Source organism: Lepidothrix coronata, unplaced genomic scaffold (genome assembly GCF_001604755.1).
Source record: "Lepidothrix coronata isolate B3197 unplaced genomic scaffold, Lepidothrix_coronata-1.0 Scaffold188, whole genome shotgun sequence".
In the NCBI taxonomy this organism is placed as follows: Eukaryota; Metazoa; Chordata; class Aves; order Passeriformes; family Pipridae; genus Lepidothrix; species Lepidothrix coronata.
The window spans coordinates 124222-149412 of NW_016690368.1; the positions used below are offsets into that span (position 1 = coordinate 124222).

The 25191-nt window shown below is 44.5% G+C and overlaps 3 protein-coding genes across 8 annotated transcripts in view; 2 read left to right on the forward strand and 1 right to left on the reverse strand.

Moving 5' to 3' along the window:
• Positions 1 to 21755, reverse strand: part of CFAP74 (cilia and flagella associated protein 74) — a 61628-nt gene extending 39873 nt beyond the window's left edge. For 3 of the 4 annotated variants that reach the window (XM_017831235.1, XM_017831234.1, XM_017831236.1), the window contains exons 1-3: positions 21505 to 21755; positions 19955 to 20064; positions 5481 to 5561 (exon numbers count right to left, since the gene is read on the reverse strand). The gene's annotated coding sequence lies outside the window, so the exon portion shown is untranslated. The remainder of the gene's footprint in view (positions 1 to 5480; positions 5562 to 19954; positions 20065 to 21504) is intronic. The other variant, XM_017831237.1, reaches the window with a different exon arrangement.
• On the forward strand, positions 127 to 14348 carry GABRD (gamma-aminobutyric acid type A receptor delta subunit). Of its 3 annotated transcripts, none has more exons than XM_017831241.1 (9): positions 127 to 662; positions 7039 to 7151; positions 7711 to 7778; positions 8102 to 8322; positions 9112 to 9194; positions 10468 to 10605; positions 11507 to 11662; positions 12243 to 12454; positions 12685 to 14348. In XM_017831241.1, the coding sequence occupies exons 1-9, from the start codon at positions 595 to 597 to the stop codon at positions 12982 to 12984; spliced, it is 1359 nt and encodes a 452-aa protein (XP_017686730.1). In that variant the 5' UTR covers positions 127 to 594; the 3' UTR covers positions 12985 to 14348. The 3 variants fall into 3 exon arrangements, with proteins under 3 accessions (XP_017686730.1, XP_017686731.1, XP_017686732.1); XM_017831242.1 differs by having other exon boundaries at positions 128 to 662; positions 11510 to 11662; XM_017831243.1 differs by lacking the exon at positions 127 to 662 and having other exon boundaries at positions 7060 to 7151; positions 7667 to 7778.
• A 660-nt stretch (positions 21756 to 22415) lies between the features above and the next one.
• Positions 22416 to 25191, forward strand: part of PRKCZ (protein kinase C zeta) — a 34842-nt gene continuing 32066 nt past the window's right edge. Inside the window, exons 1-2 of the mRNA XM_017831294.1 lie at positions 22416 to 22659; positions 23415 to 23618. Of these exons, the coding sequence (XP_017686783.1) occupies positions 23548 to 23618 (71 nt within the window). The 5' untranslated portion in view covers positions 22416 to 22659; positions 23415 to 23547. The remainder of the gene's footprint in view (positions 22660 to 23414; positions 23619 to 25191) is intronic.

Consider the following 25191-nt stretch of genomic DNA (forward strand, 5'->3'; position numbering starts at 1 on the left):
GCTGCAGCTGCGGTGCCCGGGTGCCGCCGGGATGTGCCGGGGGGGCGGCGGGGGGCGGCCGTGCCCGCCGTTCACATGTGGTGGCTCCGCGTCCCCGAGCGCGCCCGGCCCGGCCGCCCCTGCCCTCGGAGCTCCTCCTGCTCCTCCCCGGCACGATGCGCGCAGGACACGAGCGGCTCCGGAGCACTTTGAGTTGCTCCCACCCCGCTCCGTGGGATTAATCCATCCTTTCGGAGGTTATTTTCGGCAGGCAGGCTCGCGGGCGGGCAGGGCGGCCGGAGGAAGAGCCCGCGGCAGGGGAGGGATGCGGGAGCAGGGCAGCGGAGCCGGGCGGGACTGAGCCACCCGCAGAGCAGAGGAGGAGAGCGGAGCGGAGCTGCCCTGCTCCCTGCTCCCGTGCCGGGCTGCCCGCATGGCTCCCGGGCACTGTGGAGATTGTGGGGGCTGCTGCTGCTGAGCAACCATCCATCGCTTTAAACTCAGCCTCAACTTAGCGCAGCAGGCAAGGATGGCAACGCCACTGGAGCTTTGGAGCTGCCAGGAGAGCCGGGGAACCTGGGTTTTGGTCGCCGCTGTCTAATAAATGGGAGTAAAATGGAATTTCTTACTTGGGTTTTTCCTGCCTTGGTTCTACTGTGCACCCAACAGCACAGGTGTATCAGGTAAGAAAACATCTTATCGTTCTTTCTCAGCCTGGCCTCGGGCAGCCGTTCCCTCGGTCGGGGTGAGTGGTGCCAGGGCTGGCTGGGGCTCCCACTCTTGCCCAGGGATGCTTTGTGCACTCCCGGGCCAGGACTGCTTGGAGAGAGAGTGCAGGAGAAAAGGGCTCTCGATTCAAGAGTTTCTTTAATGTGCCTCCTCTGTTTGGGTTTCTTTTTCTTTCTTCATTTCCTTGCTGAGGGTGCACTTCTGCCAACTGAGTGAGCAGCAGTTTCTTGGGTTAATCAAGGGCTGTGTGTTTAACAGGATGCCCCTGGAATGCTTTTCCTGAGGGTATTCACTCTAAATTGGGGGTAATCACTGTTTGTGAGGCACTGCACATCCCCGAACAGCCTCAGCCCCTCCAGCAGCTCTGTAGGGGCCTGTTTGAACTCGAACCTCTTCCATAAAGCCAGCACAACCAGCGGGGTACGAGCTGAATAGCTTTGCTTGGGGCCTCCATAGGCACCGTTAAAACCCGAAAATACAGCCATGCCTTTCTGGTGGGTTCACTAAGTCTCCTGAACTCAGGATGACAGGAAGAGGCTGTCAGAGATCTTAGGGGGAAAAAAACGTTTGGAGAACGCCAACCATTTCTTAAAATGCTGAATTGTAAAGAAGGATGTATGTCAGAAGGATGTATGTGTGCAGCTCAGCCCCATTTCCTCCGAAGGTGTTAGCTAGGCAACCAGCCACGGGCTCCAGAGATTCTCTCCAGATCTGGAGGCTGGATGTGGAGAAAGCTTGCCATGATTACGCAATGAAAATAGAAGGGGGTGTAAAAAAGAACTTGCTGCATGTAAAAACATGCCCACACCCCCCAGAGCAGAGGGGGCTGTGGCATTAAAGGGGTCCTACAGCTTCTGCTTCACAGACATCGTTCGTACCTTCAGAGGAGTGGAAGAGGCAAGGTGGTAACTGGAGTGAGACAGAACATTGCTGTTACACTTTTTGGAATTAATCAGTGAGATCTGATTTTTTCACTGGGAAGGAAGAGGATCTTGCTCAGAGGAAGCGTCAAGTCAACTGCTCTTAGCCAGGACTGACATGATGATTTATCCTGTGACCTTGAGTCTGTTATCCGGGGTCAGATCCTGACATCCTCGTGCTCCAAAGCAATCCAGTATTACAGTGAAGGCAGAAAAAATGCTGCTTATGACCGAAGGGCACCAAGACCTTGCCCATGATTTCAATGATCTCGTTTCTCCCTCTGCACTTGGGCCAGCATTGAGGCTTTGGGTTGAAAAGTGATGTTTGAGAAGAAAAAAATAGAATTTTAAAGAAGAGTCTTCTCAGCATCTGTCTTTCGAGGTCTGGTCCCGGGCACAGCCACTGCCAGGATATGGGCAACCTATAATTTGTTGGATACATTATTTTATATTTGGATTAATTCCCTGGTTACTTGACTTTCTTCCTCCAGTTACACAATAGCGATGAGTTGTTTGTTAAAAATACATCTACTCGTGGCAGAGAGGCAGGCAAGGCAAATTCTAACTTCTGAAATTCCAACTGCTCAGTCTGTAGTTTTCCAAACGTGGCAGAGTGTGAGACATTCCATGGTCAAGGGAAGCTGCTCTGTTTGGCACAACAGTTTTCTGCAGATTCAGGATTTAGTGTGGCTGTGGCAGGACATTGTTTAATCCTGTGAAAGGGGAGTAGCCTTGCTTACATGTGTAATTGGGATCCGTTAAATGGAACTAGAGCAAAATTTTATCCTTGCATCAGTAAAAATATTTTTGGTACGAGATGCTTTTATGAAAAGCAGTGTAATTATGGGCAAAACTGCCATTTTAAGGCTCTGATTTTGTTTTCTAAATGCAATGCGACTTGCAGTTATGATGACAGAGGCCATCCAAACCCCCTGAATTCTCTGCTTGTGAGTTCTGTGCACTGGGGATCGCCAGGTGTAAGAAAAACCTATTCCAAAAAGGAAGAACAGTTTGGTGATTTTGGAATGCAGTTGTCAGACACAGGACTTCCCAAAGGCAAAGCTACCACTGAAATTACTGTCCTGGTTTGGCAGAGGAGGGAAAGGGGGGACACACAGGGAAATGCTGTTCTCTCACAGCAGTTGGGAATATCCTTCCAGGGTGCTTTAGCTGTGTTTGAAGCAATTCCTCTGTCATGTGTGCTGTCTGACTGAAGGGAAGGAGCCAAATTCAATCTAAGTCAGCACATTTTTTTCAGGTAAAAAAAGCAGTAATTTTTTGTCTTCTCGAGACAGTGATTAGTGGCAAGAAATTTGCAATTTATATGATTGACAGATCTTTGAGGCAAAGACTGTGGCTTCCATTATTTTATCAGGGCTTGATATGCTGTGGATGCTTGTGCCACAGGGCACGAGATCATCTTCAGAGAGACACTTGGGGAATTATTTCTTCGTTTGCCTGGGGAAGGAGCACCGTTGATGGGAGTTTGGGGGTCCATGTCCATACTTTGTAATTCTTTACTGAAATAGATTTTAATTCTCTATTAAAAATAGGTGTATCTTTTATATTTCAGACTCTTCTATGTTAAGTGACATTTCTATACATTTGAGTTAATTGTCCTTCTGCTGTGTGTCTCCCTAAGCCTTTTACTTCTATTTGTGGAAGCAGAGCAGCTTTAACACGTGAATATATGCAAAGAATGGTCCATTTTCTGTAGCTTAAAACTCACAGAGAGGCTTTGATGTTCTAGAGGTTGCCACGAATTAAGCCTAATGCCTTTTCAATTACATTTCAAAATACAAAACATATTTACAGTGAGCTTCACTTAAAGTCAGGAATGGCAGATGGGAAGGATACACATACTGCTCTGGATAATCCTGGAGTTTGACAGAGGCCAGATTTTTCTCTGACCTTGCAGGATATTCCTTGTCTTTTTCCCAAGAAAAAGTTTTCTTCAGTGGCAATGACACCTGGGACATTTGCCCCCAAATGTTTACCTCATAGAAAATGAAATGTTCTCCACCCCAGTCCTTCAGTCAAACTGGTTTTTCCATCTACCAGGATAAATGATTCCTATAACAACTATGTCACGGTCCCCAAAAGAATCAGGTTAGCAGATTCAAAGGAGAAACAGAAGATGCAAAGAGTGATTTCCCACATCCCTCTGCTCTGTGTGTTTGTCAGAAGGTCAGAGCACCCTCCCTGCAAGTGTGACCCCAAATCTGTGCCTCATTGGCCGCTGACTTAAAGATGCTGCTGAGCTTTCTGCACTGCTCCCAGAGATTTTGGCACTGCTGTGCAAAAATAATACTGCCAGTGTCATGCCTGGTTCAGCTGCTGTAGTGCCCTCATGGAACCCACAGATTGCCTCTTGCCTGGGGTGATTTGGGGCTCAGATATTTCCTGGTGATAGTGATACACTTCCAGCACCCCTTTTCAAGCAGTGCTCTGGCAGGGAGCAGAGACAGGCCAGTGCCTCTCTTGTCTGACAAGCCCCTTCAAGACGTGCTGCCCAAGTGGATTGAGGCTTCTCCTCCAGATCCCTCCACACTAGTGGGATGCAGTGGTGCTGCAGCAGCTGGGGGAAGATGTCAGCTCAGATAGAGAGGATTTTGGGATATGTGGACTTATTATTCTAGAACTGATTGCACTTGGCTCTGAAGGAGATGCATTTCTTTGCTCTGTCATTTGACATTCATTGCTTAGAGTTGCTTTCCCTAAACGGTGTCAAGAGCAGCTTTACTAGGGAAAGGAGAACGCCATAGGTTTTCCCAGTTTAGCTATGGGATTTCCTTTCAACTTTATCTAATGGACAAGAGAACTCACTGTTACTTTCATCATTTAAACAGCAATAATCTATTTTCAGCTGCTAACAACGAGCTCGGTCGAAGTTCTCCCAGTGCTTAAATTCCAGGTATGAGCAGACACAAATAAATTCTCCAAAATATCTGCTTGAAATGAGATGTGTACACAGCCAGAGTGTGGGAGAAAACCCATCTCCTTCAGCCTTAGCTTTGGGAATGACTTCCAGAGTGACAGGAGTCCACATGACTGTTGCCATTCAGCCAGAGCTCCCCACGCTGGCCCGGTGCAAACTGCAGATAAGCTTTTGAGGAGCTCTTTTACCCCTTGGATTTGGCAAATCACTACCTTAATTTCACAAAGTCCTTTTCTTACTAAAACAAGCTTTACAGCAGCTTACGTGGGGAAGGGAATTTGCTGAATCAACTAAGGGGAGTTTCCTTTCTTTTCATCTCTCCTGCTTACTCTATGAAAACTTAATCCCTTCCAATGCATCTTTTCTCTGCTGGCCTTCCTTTTTCAGGTACAATAATGAATCATATTTTAGGCCATATATAATCCCAGCTGCTTATCAAGGATGAATGAAACTCTCCCACCGTCCCCCCTGTAACTTTAAAGCCCTGGGTGTGGTGTCCAGGAATCCAGAGGAATGGCTGGAAGGAGTTATCACAACATGGTAAATGTGGCCATAAAGTTATTTCAGCTGTAATACTTTAATAGCCCCCCTGGTATTAAGTGCACATAGCTCCACTAACTTCAGCACATTTGTTACACTGATGATCTGACCCTAAGGCTTCATTAATAATAGAAACAAGATTTATTTTAATTGTGTCATGGATATTTAAGTAAAACTCCCTCTAGATTGTAATCTGCTTAAAACACATGGCAGGCTACAGCCCACGGTTTCTAACCCGGCTCTCAGTATTTTAACTCCCTTTTAGCTCCTTAATGCCACTAAAATGGAGCCCTGACAAGGGAGCTGCTGCACACCAAGTGCTTTGTCAAAACAGATGAGCAGGCACACGGGGGAGATCACTCCGGGGCACTCACCTTCTGACTCGAGCTCTGTTTGCAAAACACTTCCCAGAACTGGCGGCAGTTTTAGCAACAGGAGTTGCAAAGCACCATCTTCTGTTGAAAAGGCAAAGAGATCTGAGGCAGATGTATTAATTCAAGCGTATTGGAGTTATTTGCTCTCATTAGGAAAAGACAGAAAGCACCATTCTTTACCTGGGAAAGGAGCTCAGAGGTTTTGCTGGTTAGGAACACCATTCCATACCTATGGCTGAGACTTACAAGTTACAATTAAGTACATTTTTAAACAAATTTGCCATGGATTAAGAAACTATAATTTCATTTAAGTAAATACTTACAGTTGGATGACTGAAAGACCAGCCCATAGAGAAGAGCAGTCTGATGGAAAGAAGTGTTGATATAGTTGATGAGACCCAATAAAGAAGGAAGGAACTTCTGTCAACATTTGTTATAAATCTTCAAAGCCCTTGTCTAAATCAATTACGTTATTCCAATTTATGCAGCTGAAAACGTGGCTCTGATCCTTCCTCAGAAGAGCTAGAGGAACCTGAGAAGTGCCTGGGATAGTCATTTGAGATGAACATGCAGCACTGTGCTCATGGCAAGGAAATATTATGAACGCAATTTAATATAACATTTTGCTGGGAAGTAATGAAGTTTCCCTTGGAGCAGTGTCCCTGTGCTGTAAGGTCACAACAGCTTTGACAGCTCCACTAATGCAAGCTTTCAGTGTCTCTGCTGCTCAGAACTCACATTTGTACATTGTAATCCCAGAACTCCTTCCTTATATAATTGATTCCGTACACGAGACAAGAATTTTCTGACCAGAGCGATCGAAGATTTTTCTCTCAGCCCCCTGTGGGAGGAGGAGTTGGGCACTGCAGGAGACTCTGCTCCTGTGCTGGCAATACCTGCTCGTGCTGAGCTGAGTGCCCAGGCTGGCATATTTTGGGGAGAAAACCCATGTGCTTTATGTGGGTCATTGTCACATGAACAGCCAAAGTTCTGTGAGTGCCAGGGCAGGGTGTGTTTGTGGTGTCTCCCCCTGCACGAGCACAAACCCCACAGCAACACAGCACCTCGCAGCCAAAGCCTGCTGCCTGTTCCCCTCGTTCCAGATGTGCAGTTCCTGCTGTGTTCCCCTCCCATTTGACAGTCCCCCAGCCTCCGAGCTCAGCTGTTCCACAGTTCACTGGGAGCTGGCACAGCTGCATTCCAGCAGCCACAGATGCATTTTAGGCAGCACACAAAGTGTGTCTTGTTTCCCTCACATTTTCTCTAAGTTTCTGAATCTATTTTTCCTACTTTTTTTTAAAAAAGGAGAAAACTTCCAAAAGTATGTACTTGTAACTCAGAAAGAGGCCATAGTCTTGCCTGAGTATGTTTTGATTTAAACAGAAATATCCGAAATTGTTTTCCTGCCTATATACAGTATTTTCTCAGTAAATTTCCAGCATAGATGATTATACCATATGTGGTCTCTGGTGTGAGAGAAGTCACTCTTCCATTTTCTGTCGGTTTTCTGTTTGTAAACGTGGGCAAGTTTCAAAGGACACTTCCTTCCTCTCCCCAGAGCTATGAGTGACATCGGAGACTACATTGGTTCCAACATTGAAATCTCCTGGCTGCCCAACCTGGATGATTTAATGAAAGGCTACGCACGGAATTTCAGGCCTGGCATTGGAGGTGAGGCTTGGACAATAATGTCTCTTCTGTTCTTACAATCCCTCTACCCTCTGATGCTCGTGTGAACTTCATCCTTTACATGATTAAAAGGTTATGATTATTTTCTACTTGGATACTGGGAAAAAATAACCATCAAAAATTGGGATGGTTTTGACAGGAGACAGACTGTACAACAGCAACACAGGCTTCTGATACAGTTCTTAAATCACTGACATTTAAGTTGAAGGAATTTTGTATTGCATTAAATGGTGATGATTCCTGCACTGCTTGAAGTCATGCTGTCTTAAACTTGGTAGTGTGATTTCCAGAAAGGATTCCATAATTTTCAGTAGCTGTGATTGTATCTCGTGCCCTTTATCACTGAAGTGAGGTTGGAAATTGAGGTAAAAATCAGTAAAAGATTTAAATCTGTTGCTTTAGGGTAGGTTTTGCTTGGAGAGTGTACTTTATAATGGAAAACACTTTTGTGAACTCTCTGAAAGAATTGAAATCTTGGGTCATTTATATTTTTGTAGGTCCTATGATGATGTCAATGACCCCATTCAACCCTTTTCCCCAGGTCCCCCCGTTAACGTTGCTCTGGCCATCGAAGTAGCCAGCATTGACCACATCTCAGAGGTGAACATGGTACGGTATCAGAGTCTTCAGTTTTGCTTTAAAAAACGTTCAAAACCAAAAGTTGTACTGTTCTTTTTTGAGACTTGCAATATGTTACATGTAACACTGATGTTGAACCACTTTTTGATAATTTGAGTTTATCTGTTGTAGAAGCATAGCAGAAATTCAAATGCTTGGGCGGCTCTCTGGTTGACTGAGTATAAAAATACTTATTTGCACTGGAAGCAGATCATGTATTTCCAGGCTAATACAATGATTTTTGGCCGAGTCCCAAGACATTACCATTGTGTTTGTTCAGCATCACTTCTTACTTGGGCTTTCTCCTGTCACAGGAATACACCATGACAGTGTTTTTACACCAGAGCTGGCGAGACGACCGTCTGTCTTACAACCACACCAACGAGACTCTGGGCTTAGACAGCAGGTTTGTGGACAAGCTCTGGTTGCCAGATACTTTCATAGTCAATGCCAAGTCTGCCTGGTTCCATGATGTGACTGTGGAAAACAAACTTATCAGGCTCCAGCCAGATGGAGTAATTTTATACAGCATCAGGTGAGTGAAAAAGAGAGCAAGTGTTCTCTATTGTGTGCTGACTTCTGGAACAGACTGTGAAGTAACCACTGTTTTCCTAGGATGGTTTCATAAAATAGTTGTTAATTTAATATGGAAGAAAATCTCCTGTCAGAGACCCCTTTGCTTTCCAAGGATGACAGTGCCAGGAAGGTCTTTTTGGCAACACTAACACCCTGTGCAGTGCAGAGTCACTGACCATGTTCAGAATGTCCTCCAAGTGTCTCAGAGCTGTTTGGCAAAGATTCTGTTCTCCACTCTCTATTTTCCTATTCTCTTTTCTATTTCACTGTTTTCCAAGGGAACTATGAGCCTGATTTAGGCTCAACTTCCCCATCTCTCAAACAGAGAAAGTGTCATTTCCTCACCTTGGAAGAGTGCTGTGGCTGGAACTCAGTAACTGTACTGGAAGTTAATTGTGTAATGTTCTACAAAATGAATGTGCACCCTTGAAATTGTAAGCCCAAAATTCCCATCAAGGTATTAGTAGAAATCTTGGGGACAGTGAAAGGTGGTAGATGGAATCAGAGAATTCCTTTTCATTGTGAGAAGTAGCTGAAGTGTCCTCTGACATTAAAGTCATTTGACTTTTCTTCAGTTCCCTGCCCTTGGGTTTCCCACACGCTCAGTAAAGGCAACGGCCATAAGGGCTTTGAAAAGAATTCCCTTCATTGCTATGAAGGTTTCAAAGTTTTCCATTCAGTGTTTTGAGTTCAGAGGAAAAAGCTCTGTCTGAATGTGACTAACTGGTGTTCCCGTTGCCTGGAACAGGATTACCTCAACAGTGGCCTGCGACATGGACCTCTCCAAGTACCCCATGGATGAGCAGGAATGCATGCTGGATTTGGAGAGCTGTAAGGGCTGAGTACACCTGTGTTTTCTGTAAAGCCTGGGCATGTGGGACTGGGACACTGGAGTGAGCTGGGATGGTTCTGCTTTGGGCAATGAAATGTAAGGGCTGCCTTGAGATTCAGAACAAACAGGAATCCCTTCATTCCCTGTGCTGGGCATTACACAATGGACTTTTCAATGCCCCAATCCTAAACTCTAGGATTTAATGTAGTGATGATGAACAATGAACAGTCCTGTTACAAATGTCTGGAACTCTGAGCTTGATGTGAAACCTCGTGCAGTTGTGGCAGTCACTGGCATTACTGAGCTTTGCATCAAATCCAGGGAGAACAAGCAGAGAAGCCCACAGGCAAAAATTTGATGTGCTGTGTTTTCTTTATAAGAAGAAGGAAAAAGAAAGAATTCCGTGCTTTTAATGAAAGCCATGGTGACTAACCTTTACAGAGATGTTGAGCTTGCCTTGGCATTCCTGTATCCGTGACCCAGAAATCCATCAGAATACTGCATGGATTGCCTTAATTCCTTTGCACTCACAGAGGAGGGTGAAGAATGAGTTTATGTTTGTCCAACCTGTTGTTTATCTGTGATCAGCGTGTAAATCCCACGAGCATGAATACTTCTGAATGAAAACCACCACAGACACAAGCAGGGGCCACCCAGTTGGTGGCAATGAATCTGGTTTTTAGATCAAGGAGTCTACAGGTCCTGAGGGCTCCAGAGATTTGGGAGCAGCAGTTTTTGAGCAGATCCCCTGGCCTGTTAATGCCAGTTTCTCTTTTTCAGCACCAAGTTTGTTTTCTAGGCAATTAGCCACAATACCCCTTTGTCCTGTCAAAAATAGCAATCTACAGTTTTACTTATGTAATCACCAAGTGCAGAGGCAGCAGGCAGTGCCCCAGCAATCCATTCTCTCTCCCAGCAAGTTCTGCAGGGAGTTTTTTGGGGGGGTTGAATGTTTGAATTGAATTGGAGGGGTTTGATTTCAGTGAAGCAAACAGCCTCTTTAAACAAATGAATGCTCTAGGAGCAAGTTGTCCACTAACAGCAAAACTAGCAAAGATTGATTGCATCTCACAAAAATCCCCTCACACACATCCCCCCTCTGTCATGTCCCTGGTGTCCTGCAACTCTCCCAGGCAGAATAATCCAGGTTGAATCCCAGCAATGGGTCTGATGGAATTCAGCACAGCAGGAGTTAAAGAACTTCCACTGTGAGTCCTCTAAGCTCTTAATTTCTGCCTCGAACTTGTTGTTTATTCAGCTTTCTTTTGGCAGATGGCTACTCCTCGGAGGACATCGTGTACCACTGGTCAGAGAACCAGGAGGAGATCCACGGGCTGGACAAGCTGCAGCTCGCCCAGTTCACCATCACCAACTACCAGTTCACAACAGAAATTATGAACTTCAAATCTGGTAACAGAATCTCTCCTCAGCTCAGGGACGGTATCTGACTTTTTCCAGCACAGGGAAACCTCCTGTATCTATAACAGAAAATCCTTCTTCTTAGGTAACTAATTTAAGAACCTGTCAGGTGTCTGATAAGAGTTTTCTTCAGCTTACACTCATGAAAAGTGTCATCCTTTGCTGAGCCTCCAGGTAGCTACTGTAGCATGTTATGTCCTTCAGCTCTCTCTGCCTGACAAAGCACTGTGTGGAGTAGCCAGACAGTACTTGATAAAGAACACTTGAGGTATAGCTCATATTTTCTTGACCTAATTTGCGACTTCAGATCACGAAAAATTTCCATTAGCCCTGATGTTATGAAGCTTATGACGTACAGTCAGATCAGTCTAATTCTACCCAGTAGAAGTCAGTGGTGTGTATGTCTATCACTGGGCTTATTGCAATGTTTGTACAAGATTGGAGTCATTTCTTTCCTGCTGATTTTTCATCCTCTTTCATGTATTCAGATTCTCATTTATGCTGCACATCTCCTCTAAGCTCTTTTTTGAGTTTGAAATTAACTTGGCCTTTTAAAAAATCTAAATTTAGTATCTGGAGGACTTTCTACAGCAGATGATAAGACAGTACACATTTTGAAGCAATACTGTTATTTGAGAAGACTCATGATTTTATTTTCAGATCTGGCATTGATATGACCTGAGACAGATCATTTGACCTATTCTTAGCTGATGAAGCTGCAGCACCTCGTGCAGGGTTTATGGGGACTGATCGAACACCATTCAGGAAAGCGTTCTGTGATCCCTGTCCAAAAGCTGTCACAGCTCTGTTTCATTGCAGAAATGTCATTTTGAGTATCAGTTTGACTGTAATGCACGCAGCCAGAGCCTTCTCTGCCTGCTCTTTTTTCCAGCAGGGCAGTTTCCCAGGCTCAGTCTCCACTTCCACCTGCGGCGGAATCGAGGAGTTTACATCATCCAGTCCTACGTCCCCTCCATCCTCCTGGTGGCCATGTCGTGGGTGTCCTTCTGGATCAGCCAGTCAGCTGTGCCTGCCAGGGTGTCCTTAGGTAAAGCAGGGGCCTCGGGGGACTGGAAGGGAAGGCAATGCTCAGGTTGGAATTCTGCTCTCTGATAATCCTTATTTTACATGAAGGTGCATTTATGACCACTCTGTTTACTTTTGCAGAAGAGATGGTCCTTCAGAAGGCTTCCCTCCTGTTTTAATTTCTGTCATGTTATCAGAGCAGCTGCCTCAGGAAAGAACAGCAAATAACCCCCTAAAGAGGGTTAAAAGCAGTAATGACTGTGAGGCAGATCTATGAAAGAATTCATTTGAAGGAACTGGGACAGTGGCAAAAAAATATTCCTGGTGCTTGTGGATCTGTTTGTCTGAGTAAGGGTTGCCAGTTCAGATGCAAAAGCGTTTGAGGGTTAAGTCTTTGGGTTTGGTTTGTCCTGATCTAGAACAAAAGCAAGGATAATTTGTTCAAAGCTGCCTTATACAAATGCAGTATTTTTACAAGCTTCTCTGCTTTGAAAATCAGGAGCCACAGTATTTGTACTGTGAAAATATCCTCCTCTTCAGATTAGTAAAAGTCTCCATGTATAATACATCAGTAAATCCATTTCCTCTCCTGCTCCCTGCAGGAATAACCACTGTCCTCACCATGACCACGCTGATGGTCAGTGCCCGCTCCTCCCTCCCTCGAGCCTCTGCCATCAAGGCCCTGGACGTTTACTTCTGGATCTGCTACGTGTTCGTGTTCGCCGCGCTGGTGGAATACGCCTTCGCTCACTTCAACGCTGACTACATGAAAAAGCAGAAGAACAAGATCAAGGCGAGGAGGCAGAGTGCAGAGGTCAGTGAGGGTGGTGTGGGAGTGACTTTGGCACAGCAGTGCCCCTGCAGCACGGCCTGGCACTGCCCCCTGTATTCCTCAGGGAACCCCAGTTCCTGAGGCCTTTCACTGCATGCTCTGTGAAATTCCTGTGATGATGCTGCTTTCTTACCTATGTCTTTGAATGTTACAGAAAAAAAAAAACCTTCAGGAGAGGCAGAAACTCCATTATTCTCCTCTTTCCCTTGCAGATCAACGTGAAGAATGCCATTGTTCTGTTTTCCCTTTCCATAGCTGGTGTGAACCAGGAACTGGCCATTTCCAACAGGCAGCACCGAATTCCCAGGAGCCTGCCCGGCTCGTATGGCACAATAGAAATAGAAACTGGAGAGACCAAGCAGCAGCCAGGGATGAAACTGGATAAAAAGACTGGCCTGAAGTCCCTGTTCAAGCCCATTGACGCTGACACCATCGACATTTACGCCCGAGCCGTGTTCCCAGCAGCCTTTGCAGCAGTCAATGTCATCTACTGGGTCGCTTACACGATGTAAAAACCCAAAACCAGGGACAGTCATGGCCAGAGCTACAAACTCAACAACACCCACGGATTAAAGAGCCCTTGCTGAGACTGAATCGAGCCATTTCTTCTCAAAATATTGTCCAACGAGCTCAAGACACTTCTAAAGTCGAGAAAGTCCTGCTATGAATTCCCAGAAAAAGCAGCGATTTATTGCTGTTCTGATTTGATACAGTAAGAACAGTGCTGTGCCAGACCATCCCAGCTCCTTCCTTCCTCTAATACCATGAGACGATTTTTCATATGTACATATTTGTAGCAAAAGTTTAACTCTTAAATGACCACGGTTTTCCTCCCCTTTAAGGGTTGATCAGTAATGAAGATTTGGCTTTTCACACTCAGATAATTACCTTTTTTGTAACGAAAGAGTTAATTCCTCACTTCTGCACGAGTGATTTTCTGCATCTGGCCTTCTGTGGGATGGTCTAGGTTTAACAGTAGTGGTAAAGTTGGAGTTTTCAATCAGAAAAATCTCATGAACAAAGTAAAAAGGAATAGAGGGGAGTGGAGGTTTTTCTTAAAATATTATTTGTCTTGGATAAAATATTGAAAAAATTCAGTGCTCTTAGTCACAGCATGAAATAAAATATACTACATCAAATTCTACTGAATTGTTAATAATGACTGCATTACATTTCAGATCTAAGCTAATGAAAGTTTAAACACAGAAATGTTTATTAGTTTAATAGGCCCCAAACATATAAAAATGATTTAGAAACAGAGGGAAAGCTCAGGCTTCCTATGTTGGATTGGGAAAAAATTTAAAGGTGCTTCATGAGGAAGAAACTCTGACTCCATTTTCAGGAAGGACTTTAGGATTTGTTCTGTCGATTGTCAGTGAGATTCTACCATGTGTGCCTCTGAAAATATCCTTTTTGAATCCGTCCCTAAATAGCTGAATGAAGTACAAAAAAGAATTCATAACTGGCTTCAAGTTACTCAGTTGCTTTGGATATTTTTGCCATTTTTGTTCCAGGCTGACCTGATCCATTAGGGCTCTTCCCTTCCCTTATTCAGCAGGGAAATCTGTAGGTCCTCATACACACTCCTTAAGTCAGGACTAGATCGTCTTGCCCAACTTATGCAAAATAGCACTTTGTTCTGTAAATAATTCCAGTGAACTCAGCAAATGAACACAGTATTCACAACAAACAAGCTTCACAACTAATCCCGAAAATCTCCACAGTAAATATATTGGAATATGGATTAAACCCACTGAAACATTGTTTCTGTAGAAAGCCAATGTGAGACGCTACAAAAGGGAAATTTATTTTGAAGATTTTGTTGCCTTGAAAGTGAGAGGTTGTTTTTAAATATAGAGACTGACACAAAAGCAAATATGAAATGAGAGAGAGAGGGAAAGAAGGAGGCAAAGCAAGGGGCTGAAATCTGCGATGGAAGGGAGAGTGAGATTTGTTCAGTATCAGTGAAGTAAGAGAATGCTTTGAAAAAAAACTAATGATCTTGAACTGAGCTGCAACAGCAAATATGCTCCACTGTAAGTCAGGTTTAGGTTCACCTCCATCTTTAGTTTCTGTTATCATGGAAAAGCTGTCAGCCAACAGTGTGCTGGAAAGCCCAAACTGCCATCAAGCTGTAACTGTTCCACAGAGTCCTCCCCAAGCCAACCCTGGACTGAGACACCCGGATTCTGCTCCAGGATCTCACCACTGACTTGCTGAGGAACCCCAGACCTTGCACTGCATCACCTCCAAAATTGCTTTTATGATGCTGATTTCTTTGAGTTTTACAGAAGACAAACCCTCCAGGAGAGGCAGAAACTCTCATCCTCCAAATGGGTAAGTGCATCCAACTGGTGCTTCCGTGGTGGTGTTTGCCACAGTTTCTGAGACTCTCACATACTGAATTAAAGCAAAGTATCACTCAACTTCCACCTCATCCAGAACGCTAATGGAAATCTGCATCTCCTTCAATAATCAGGTAATCAGGCTTCTTTTTCTTCCTCCTGCTTCTCCTCTTTCTAATTTATTTTTCTTGCTGTTTGTTCCTGATGTTGATGCAATGCTGCATTACAGAAATACACTATTTTTTTTTCCTAAGTGCGTTTTTGGTCATAATCACTTTCTCCCCCAAGAAATTCAGCCTCTCCTGCTCTCCTCTGAATCATTCTTACTGTTTTATATAATGATTAAGTGCAGAGTGGAATAAAACCAGCAGAAGCATGACTTTACCATGCCTTCGTTGCTTTGTCCCTGATCCCTCCCCACAACAGCGCTACATCCTTTAGAAAGGCCAGAGGACCTCATTGTTCTCTGTTACACTTGCATAAATCAGAAATAATCGTCGGTTTAAGTCCACCCTTTCTGTACCCTGCTGGTTTCTCCAGCTATTAGTTTATTATGTTGCCTGTCAGGGTCAGTGTCTTCTGCTAAGAGTGAAGTTATTGACTGAATCCAGCTGAAGAAATATTCACAGCAAGTTCCTGCAGAGTGCAAATCATAGGAAAAGAACCCATGATTTTGGAATTAAAGTTATTAAAGAGCAGAGAGCAAAGCCTGGCCCTAGTCCCTCCAGTGAGCAGTGGCTGGTTATTTGGAGTAATTAGCAAGAAGGTGGCTGCAGATATTATAAAGGCAATGTCTAATCTAATTACTTCTGCAGTAATAGTTTGTAATTGTGCACCTGACATAACTCCTTACACTGCAGCCAACTGACTGATCACATGGGGTTATTGGACAAAATTAGTTGCTTCTCCATCTGGGAGACAGTCACAGGCTGCATGTCCTGCTGACTGCTCCAGAAGATTTATTCAGGGAGGTTTTTCTGTACTTTCACTGCAGATCTTCAAGGTGCACAGCTCAGTGGGACTGATCAAAGGCAGAGGTGGCAGCAATCTCCTCAGAAAACCCCAAAGCCAGAATGCCAGACTATGTCAGTGATGCACACAGAAGCACAAACAAGAGGACAGAAATATCCCAGGAGGTTGCAGGCTGTCAGGAAAGTGCCCTGTGAGCCACAGATGGCAACGTGTCCATCCCAGGAACGAGGTGGTCAGAGGGGGAGAACAGGATTTTGGGTACTGGAACTGCACTTGCATGAGTAGCACAAGACAAAACACCTCCCTCACCAAGAGTGGGATTTTCTTAAATCTGTTTCCAGAGCCAGAAACAGAAAACTCAGATGCCATTCAAACTTTTAAGGAGACATTTCAGTACAGGAGTATGGTGAGTTGATTGGAGTTTTGCATAAATTTGAACCTTCTATATTTTTTTTCACTTAAAATCATCATATTTAAAAATCCTCAGACATTACTACTTTAGATCTATTAACATCTAAAGGCAATTCCCTGTTCAACTCTAATTTCATGATGCCCTTAATAAAGTTAATAAGCCAAATCTGGTGTCAGTTGAATGCTGACTTTGGATGGGTTTTACTAGTGTCATAAAAAAAAGTATGTGACAGATCAGAAGGCACCTGAAAGCATTTGTGTTCCTTTCAGCAATTTATAGTTCTGCTCTATGGACTGGCGTGTCTGTGAGAAAAGGAGTGGGCTATGTGTTAATGTAATCATTCTAAATGTGAAGTGTTAATAAAATGTACATATACAGAAATTGGAGCTTCTGTAAACTGCCAAAACAGACATTCCAACTATTGAACTGGAAGATGAAACGCATTAGAAAGGCAGATCAAAATAACCCCAGAGATTTCATCCCTTAATGACATCCTGCCTGTTCAGGGCCCAGGGGCTGGTAAAACTCTCCCCCGGCCTTGCCAGCAGAGGAGGAAGTGCCGTTGTGTGCTCAGGAGAGCTTTCTGGGGGGCACTTTGCAAACTGCTGCATTGATGGCACAAAGGGCTGCTGCCGCCTCAAGAGGCTGGAAGGAATCAGAAAGCACGAGAGGACAGATGAAGAAATGCACGATGTGTTTGAAAGTAATGCTGGCAGTGAGAGCTCTATTAAGAGGTTAAAATACAGAGATGTCTGTCCTGTGTCTGGGTAGCAATGAGAGCATTTATCCCACTTAAAGGAAAAGCTCCCCCATCAGTTCCTAACTGGTTTGCTAATCCAACAGATAATGTAGCGAAACCAATTTAACTCGGTGAGGCTTCTGCTGTTGGGACAACAAAACACTTAATACGATTGCTCTGGTTTGAAATACTCCCAGTCATTAACCTAAAAAAGCACTTCCCATCAGGAGGAAAACAGCACCCTGAATGTTCGTCTCTGAAGCAGAACAGATAACAAAAAGCTTATTAAAAGTTTCTGAGAATATTTTTTGTTCAAAGAAAAAAAGCTGAAGCAACTCCCTCCTGCCCTCTTTATTACAGCAGCTCAAACCACTTGCAGTGGTTGAAAGGCTGTTGGATACTAAAATAACACTGCGTGCAATATGTGTTACAGACATAGCTAATTGTTCTTAATGAAAACTGAATAAAAATTTGGCAACGAACATGTGGTTTTGGGTGGATTTGGTAGCTGAGGAAGGCACCGTGTCCTAAATGAGATGAGCTGGAGATTTAAGCCCCTCGTTATGTAAGGCACGAGGGATCTGCTCCCTCCTTGGACCAGCTTGGTGTCACTGCTGTGCCTTTTGCAAACTCCTGCAGAGTAAAAACAAATCTGAGAGGACAGTCAAGGCCAGGCTGTCACAAAATATAGCACCAACAGGACTAATCAGATGTTATTGGGAGTTCATTGTTCCGTGAAAAGATTGGTCCAAAAAAATAAACCCAAATATCCCTCATTTCTGAGACACCAGAAACCTCTGGGAACGCATCCTTTTCTTTAACTCTCGCAGTACTTCAACTTCACTTGATCCTCAGTTCTCTTTCCCTTTTTTTCCCCACTTGAAAAGGGAAAGAAAACGAGGAAATTTTCCTTCTCTTTGGCACGAGGACATATTAGGCAAAACCAATATAATCTTGTCCCACAGGTATGAAAAACAGTGAGACTGAAAGTCCTCATTTACAAACCTTTGTACCTTCCAAGGAGTGTTACATAAAAGGCAAGAAACTCAGCCCTGTGATAATTACCCAGCACACTCCCACACAAACACAGTCTCCCTGTTCCATTCCTTGCACTGCACTCTGCAAACCCTTACATGCAAAAAAGACAGTTTGAGTCAGTCCTCAAATTCTCCACACTCTGAAGGAAACTCTTCTCCATAATTTTGGCCCAAACATCTTTAGCACAGTTAGTGGGTAACACAAGTTACTAACAAATCCAGGGTGCATTGTCTGCTCCTTGGGTGAGTATCTGGGTGAGAGCAGCACGAGTGTCACCAAACTCTCAGTGTTCATTCATGGGCTCACCAGCTGGGGCAGGGAGAACATTTTCATTCCACAGGAATGGATAACTGGCCAGCTTTGGTCAATTGGAACAGGCATAGCTGGAAGTAGCAAAATAATATATAGGCCATTGAGCTATTCCAGTACTACAGTTACTACAGCCTTAAGATTAAACAAAGGCTGAGTGATGAAATACAGAGTAATCTGTAAAACATCTGGTATAATGCTCCATCCAGGCTGTTCTTCCTTTATTGCTACGTTTCTTTCATCTTCAGACTAATACAAAAGATCTATTTCTGTACATCTTAAACTTATTATGGTTTTACAGATATATTTAAGATTATCCTACCCTTATCTTCGTGGGTGCAACTTTTACAAATACAAGCTTGTACGTGCATATATAGAAAAGACAGGAGGGATCTATAATTTTTAATAAATTACAGTGCATATAGTATTGTTAAATTGAACAGGTTGTTTAAATATCCTGGAAAAAAAAACAACAAACACAAAACCACAGACGTTTGATTTTATTTGCTTTTAAAGATATGTAGCTTGAGCTACTCATAGAATTCTTTATCTTCCTGGCTAATGAGGTGTCAACAAGTGAGTTAACTTCTGGTTGCTTCTATCTTATATAAGACAGACAAGTAAGGGAGGTGTTGGCTTAAAATAGTCTTGAAACATTATTCATTTTGTCTATTTTAACATGGGCTGGAAAAACACTAATATTCAAGCCAGCAAGAAAATCTACTAAGAATTACCATGGTGATTTCTGATGTTATGTAGGATATATGCTTTACTCCAGTTTATGTTAAAATATATTAATGCTTTGCCTTATTGCTTTCACCCAAACTTAATGGCATTTGGCCCAAGGTCATTCCCACTGAACTGAGGTGAAACTAGTACTGATTGCCCCTTTTTCTCAACAATTGTCTTTAAGAACTGGTTGCCTAATGATTCTTCTTGGGGCATTTAGGAGGGAGAAAAGGAGTTTTTTTGGTCAGCCTGGTCAGAAACAGGCAAGTACTTTGTGTCTGATGGCTGAGGCAGTACTTTAGATTAATGCTATCATATCTCTTTCCCCTTCAACTAATTTTTAAAGGACAGTTCTCAGCAGCCTGCAGCACTGCAATAAAGAACCAGGACTTTGTCTGCACAACCGTGGTTCCCAGAGAGTTGCCTGGGAATCTCTTGCCATCTGCTGGAAACGTGCAGATGTACATCCTTGAAGGAATTCAGCCTCAAAGTTCCTGCCAGAGCCGGGAGTGCCACGAAATAATGAAGAACGGCTGGAAAGCAGCACGAGGGATGTTCCTCACTTTTAGTCAAAACCCCAACTCCAGACCGAGCTAACTCGGGCTCTCAGCAGCTGAAATACCAGCAGCAGATTCCTGATGATTAAGGTGATTCCTTAATAAATCACCTTCTCCACTGGCACAATAAATCTGTGCCATGATTGGGTGCTGAGGTTGAATGTAGAATCATAGACTTATTTTCAAAACAGAACTCGAATATTTGAAAAAACCCTCTTTTTTTAAGCTTTCTCTTTCTCAAACACATCAGTTCACTTCATAGTCTGCTCTCCAGAGTAAAAGAGCTGATCTCAAGAGATAACAACAATAATAATTCTTAAATAAACTAAAATTTTAGATGCAGCAAATATCTAATTTAAACCTGGAATAAAATTAAATTACCTGTAGGAGCCTGTCAGCTCTTCAAATCTAGGTGTAGTAGGCAGCAACACTACAACTTTTCATTAAGGTGAGGATGGCTCAATAGAAAACAAAAGTGCAATGCCTGCCATCTGGGGAAAAAAAAAAAAGGGAAAACAAAAAAGCTTAGGAATACACTCAGGATTTACAGCTTGTTGTGTTTTCAAACCAGTTACAACCCTGTTAGCTAATGCACAGAGCAAAGCCAACATCCTCTCCAAAAAACACCATCTGCCCAGAAGTGAGAAGCATCTATTAGGAAATTCAACTGTTTAAACAATTTTGTAATATAAGAAAATACAAACCAACCCAAAATAAGACTTCTAAAATAACAGCATGAGCACTAAGAGAACAACTACAAAATATCTCTGCAAGATGTAAAAATATTATGGTTCAGATTTTCATCAAGCCCTAGAAATGCACCTAAGCTTTTCTCCTTGGTAAGTTGTGCTGGAAAAAAACCCCAGAACAACCAGGAATAAACCCCACAAAACCTCAAATCACAGTTCTGAAGAACCTTTTATCTCCCAATCCAACAGCTCAAGGAGCTGGAGATCAAAGTGTAGCTTGACCTGAAAGAATTATGTTTATAGACATATCTTACATAATGTTCTCCATTTTAAGCAGAGAAATTTGGAACACATGAAGATTTAAGGGCCAACTTTGAAACCATATTGACAGTTCCCACTAAGATAAAATTAGCAGAGGCTACACAAATAATTCAGATTGAAGACTGATAAATGAAACCATTTGGTGCATTTCCCTGGTGTCAGAGAAAACATCTAGACTGATGGGAATTAATTTTCCCACTTTACTTCTACTTAAACTAATGTCAAGTATTATTTATTTGAGTTTTGGAAGATTGCAGAAACAGCAAAAGGAGGTTCAGAGCTACAGTGCTGCAAACTCAACACGTACACACCCAAAAGCCCAGAGAGATACTGAGAAAGTGCTAAATGGGGCCTGAAAAGAACTTGAGACTAAGGACTGAATTTTTTCCCCTTTCAAAATACCAATTATGACAGCTCAACTCCAGGTAGCCAAAAAAAAATCTAATAGTTGTGACTCCTTCTTTTGGTTTATTTTTCAAATGTGGTGGGTTGTGTTGCCCAAAGGTGGATATGAACAGATCGAGAAAGGCCCCAAAGAAAACCTTTCTCTTGGATAGCTTGTTTGCCTGGAAAAGTTTTAAATTACACAAGGAAATCAGGGCAGGGTAAGCAGCATTTCCACTAGAGGACTCTCTGAGTTCACCATCCCAGCCTGCAGCAGAGGAACAGGCAAAGCTCTGATCTCCTGCACACGGGAGATGTTCCTGCTTCAGTCACAGAGGATTCACGGTTTGGAAGCGAAAGACCAAAGGAACATTAGGGAAAAACACCCAAACCCAGCTTTACAAAGCGAAGGGCATTAACCACGTCACAGGCTGGCTCTTCTGAGACTGTGGGTACTCAAACAGCACCAATACAACAACTCTGCTGTTTTTCTCTCTTCCTCTGCTCTGGCCACTCTAATACTGTTATTTTTATTACCTCTTTATGATAACTTTGGCTGTGGTTTCCCTGTTCCCACCGCTGGCAGGTGCTGGATGGGCGCTCACAGGGCATCCCATTGCTGGGCTTCTGGGAAACCTCCGGGGAAGCAGCTCTGACAGCCTGGGGGGGGCACACAGGGCCTGTCCCCTCACAGCTCTCACCTGTCCCCTCAGCACTGTCCCCCCATCTGTCATCTGTCCCCTCACAGCTCTCACCTGTCCCCTCAGCGCTGTCCCCCTCACCTCTCACCTGTCCCCTCACATGTCTCCTTCCCTCTGCCCCCTCATCTCTGTCCCCTCACACCTCTCCCTCCTTATTGTCCCCTCACACTTGACCCCCCTCACTGTCCCCTCAGCACTGTCCACTCACTTGTCCCTCCTCACTGTCCCCTCAGCCCTGTCTCCCCTCACTGTCCCCTCAGCCCTGTCTCCCCTCACTGTGTCCCCTCACTGTGTCCCCTCAGCCCTGTCTCCCCTCACTGTGTCCCCTCACTGTGTCCCCTCAGCCCTGTCTCCCCTCACTGTGTCCCCTCAGCCCTGTCTCCCCTCACTGTGTCCCCTCAGCCCTGTCTCCCCTCACTGTGTCCCCTCACTGTGTCCCCTCAGCCCTGTCTCCCCTCACTGTGTCCCCTCAGCCCTGTCTCCCCTCACAGTGTCCCCTCAGCCCCGTCCCCTCACGGCCCCTCCCTGTCGTGCCGCGCTCCCATTGGCCGCAGGTGTTCCCCCCGCGATCTCTGGTTGGCTGGGACGCTCCGGTCTCCCCAGGTAACGGTTCCCGCGCCGCGATTGGCGGCCGGGGGGCGGGACGCGGGCGGGGATTGGCTCCCCATTGGCCGCCGCTCCCGCCCTCAGGCCGCCATGTTGCCGCGGGCGGGGGCGGGCGCGGGGCGCTGAGGCGGGACCGCGGCTGGGGGGACGGGGGACGTCGGAGGGGCTCTGAGGGGGAGCCTGAGGGGGAACCTGAGGGGCTCCGGGGGCTCCTCCGTCGCTGCTCCCCGCCGGCGTCCCGCCGGCAGCGAGGCAAAGTCCTCCGCGAAACTTCCTCGCGGGACTTTGAGCAACTTGAGGCCGCGGAAGGTGTCGCCGAGCGCCGCGCAGGGAGCGGCCCCTGCTTACCCCGGTGCGTGGGGCGGGACCCCCGCGGGCGGAGCAGGTAAGGGGACGGGCACGGGCACGGGCACGGGCACGGGCACAGCCCGCTCTGCCCGGGGAAGTGCCGGCGCCGCCTCGTCCCGAGCGGCGGTGTCGCCTCCCGGTGTCGCAGGCCGGGGCTGAGGGGCCGCGTGTCCCCCTGAGCCCCCCGGGACAGGAGGGTCTGGAATTCTGGGGGGTCTTCCCTCCCCGGTACCTGTGGCCAGGCTCGCCCGGACAGCGGGGTCAGGGAGGCGTCTGGGAACACACAGAGGTGTGTGAGGCGGTACTCTGGAATAAACAGGATGTTTGTCACCTTCCGATCGTAAAGGTGAGTTAAAGTTGCCCCGTGGAGTTCCCCTCCTGCTTCTCTTGGGTGAATTTGTAACCGACGTCAATTGACTCCAGCGTTCTATGTATATAAAAACTATTTCTAGTTACTCTGTTCTGTGGAAGAAAAGAGCCAGACGCTGTGTTGATGAATAAGTAAAGATTTCCTGGGAGTATTTTCAGCCGAGAGGGAGCTGTTGGATGGTTGTTTTTTTTTAAACAAACATCCTCAAACGCTTGGGATATTTCTGTAAAACTAAATTGCACAGGGTATTTTTAACCAATCTCGTTTAATTTCTGTGCAGGTCAGTGGTCTTATACATTTTTCTTTTTGATTTCTTGCTGCTCCATGTAAAGTTATTTGTGTTTCTAAAATTTGACACAACTCATTTGTTTAGCAGAGTGTGTGTATATTCATCAAGATTCTGTTTGTTTTTTCATATGCAGCTGGATTGGGAGTCATCTGGAACAGAAACTCATATTTCACATGTGAAGCTCTTCACTTCAGAATTAGTTATCTGTCTTGAATGAACTTATTTCTACATATTTATAGTTTCGTTTAGACTGCTAAATACAGACCATGCCTAGCAGAATGGGCTCAAAAATGGATTTGAACAAAGACTTCATCAAAGTAAAAACACACTACAGTGGGTAAGTCAGCATGTCCTTTCCTCTGTGTTGTGCCCTGTCTATTTTTGAAGCATATTGAGCAGGAGTTCGTGGTCTGACCTAGTGATAGAGTAACCAGGGCATTGGTGGATTTGTAATTAATGTCAGATCAGGCAGGTAAACTTCTGGGCTATTAAAATACCTTTCAGAGTCCTGCAGCATGCTGATCAGGAAGGAAAGTTAATTTATTCTTCTCTCAGAAGGGGGAAAAATGTGCTTAACTGGTGTACAGTTATTCTGGGTGATGGATTATTGATTCCCATGGTCACAGGCAGGTCTAGCTCCATCTCCTGCATCCAGATGCAGTTATTACATTTTATCTGTAATAAAAATGTCACAGCCCTTCATGACTTCACTCAGTTGTCAGTAGAGTCAGGAAGGTTTTATTACTGCAACATGAAATCTGGATTTTCAGGTATGTTTAATCTAATTCATTTGCTGCCACTGTGAGTACCTTGTAAAATAAGATTGCTTTGGTCTCTGTCTTCCTTCGAGACCTGAGTTGAAATCATTTGAGGAGTTAAATGTTTGGCCTGAGTAGATCCTTAACTTGAAGTATTTAGACTGAACTTGCTGGCATTTGGTAAATGACTTGAGTGATCTTTTGTGATGTTTTACTGCTATATAAGTAAATGTTGCTACTACTGTGGTTGTTCTTAAACTTATCTACCAGGTCAATGCCAAGTAGTTTGAGGATCTGAGTTTAGAATTCCAGAGCAATTGTATTAATTTGGTAATGCCAGTTTTCTCATAAATTACTGTGAAAATGTATCTGCTTTTACTTTATCTGACTTCAACTTCCAGCTGTGCCACTGACTTCCAGTTATTTCCTTATGCTTAGTCATTTGATTTTTTTATGTCTTCGTTTTGCTACCTGTAAATTGAAAGTGTTGTAGAATCTGTTAATTTGCAGCTCGTTTATCTACAGATTAAACTTTCATATGAAGATTTGCTTAGTAAAAACACTGATAAGGTTTTAGTGGTGGGAATCCATGTCCAAGTTTGGTCTTAAAATGTAGAAATTTGCTACTTGAAGGAAAATTTACCAGAAGTCCATGCAGTAGGAGAGCTGCCTTAGCTCTGTAAGGGAAGGCACTATAAGCACCAACAGAAGTGGGTGTAAATAATTTGGAATAGTTTGCTGGCAAGTAGTGTTGATGTAAAGTCATTCAGGCATTTCCATTAGCTGAGAAGTCTGTAGTGTGTCAGTTTACAAACGAGTTCCTCCCTGAATTTTGGTTTTGTCCTATTGATCAAATTCTCTGAGTTCACACTGACTGGTTTTGGCATCATAACCTGTGTCACTGTCATCTCTGTCTCGCCATTCCAGTACTACACTCAGCTTTTGAACTAATTTGACTGCAGGAAATCATTGATGCTGGACAGCTTCAGAATTAGGGACAAGCTCCCTCAGGTAGCTGCTAAAATTAAAATAACAGTGCAAATACCATCTTGAAATCCCAGTTAAAGAGCAGGAGGAAGTTGTAAAACACGCGAGTGTCGAGTGGATCTCTGGAGTCTGAGTATCTCAGGTATTTGTGTCTCTGGGTGTGAC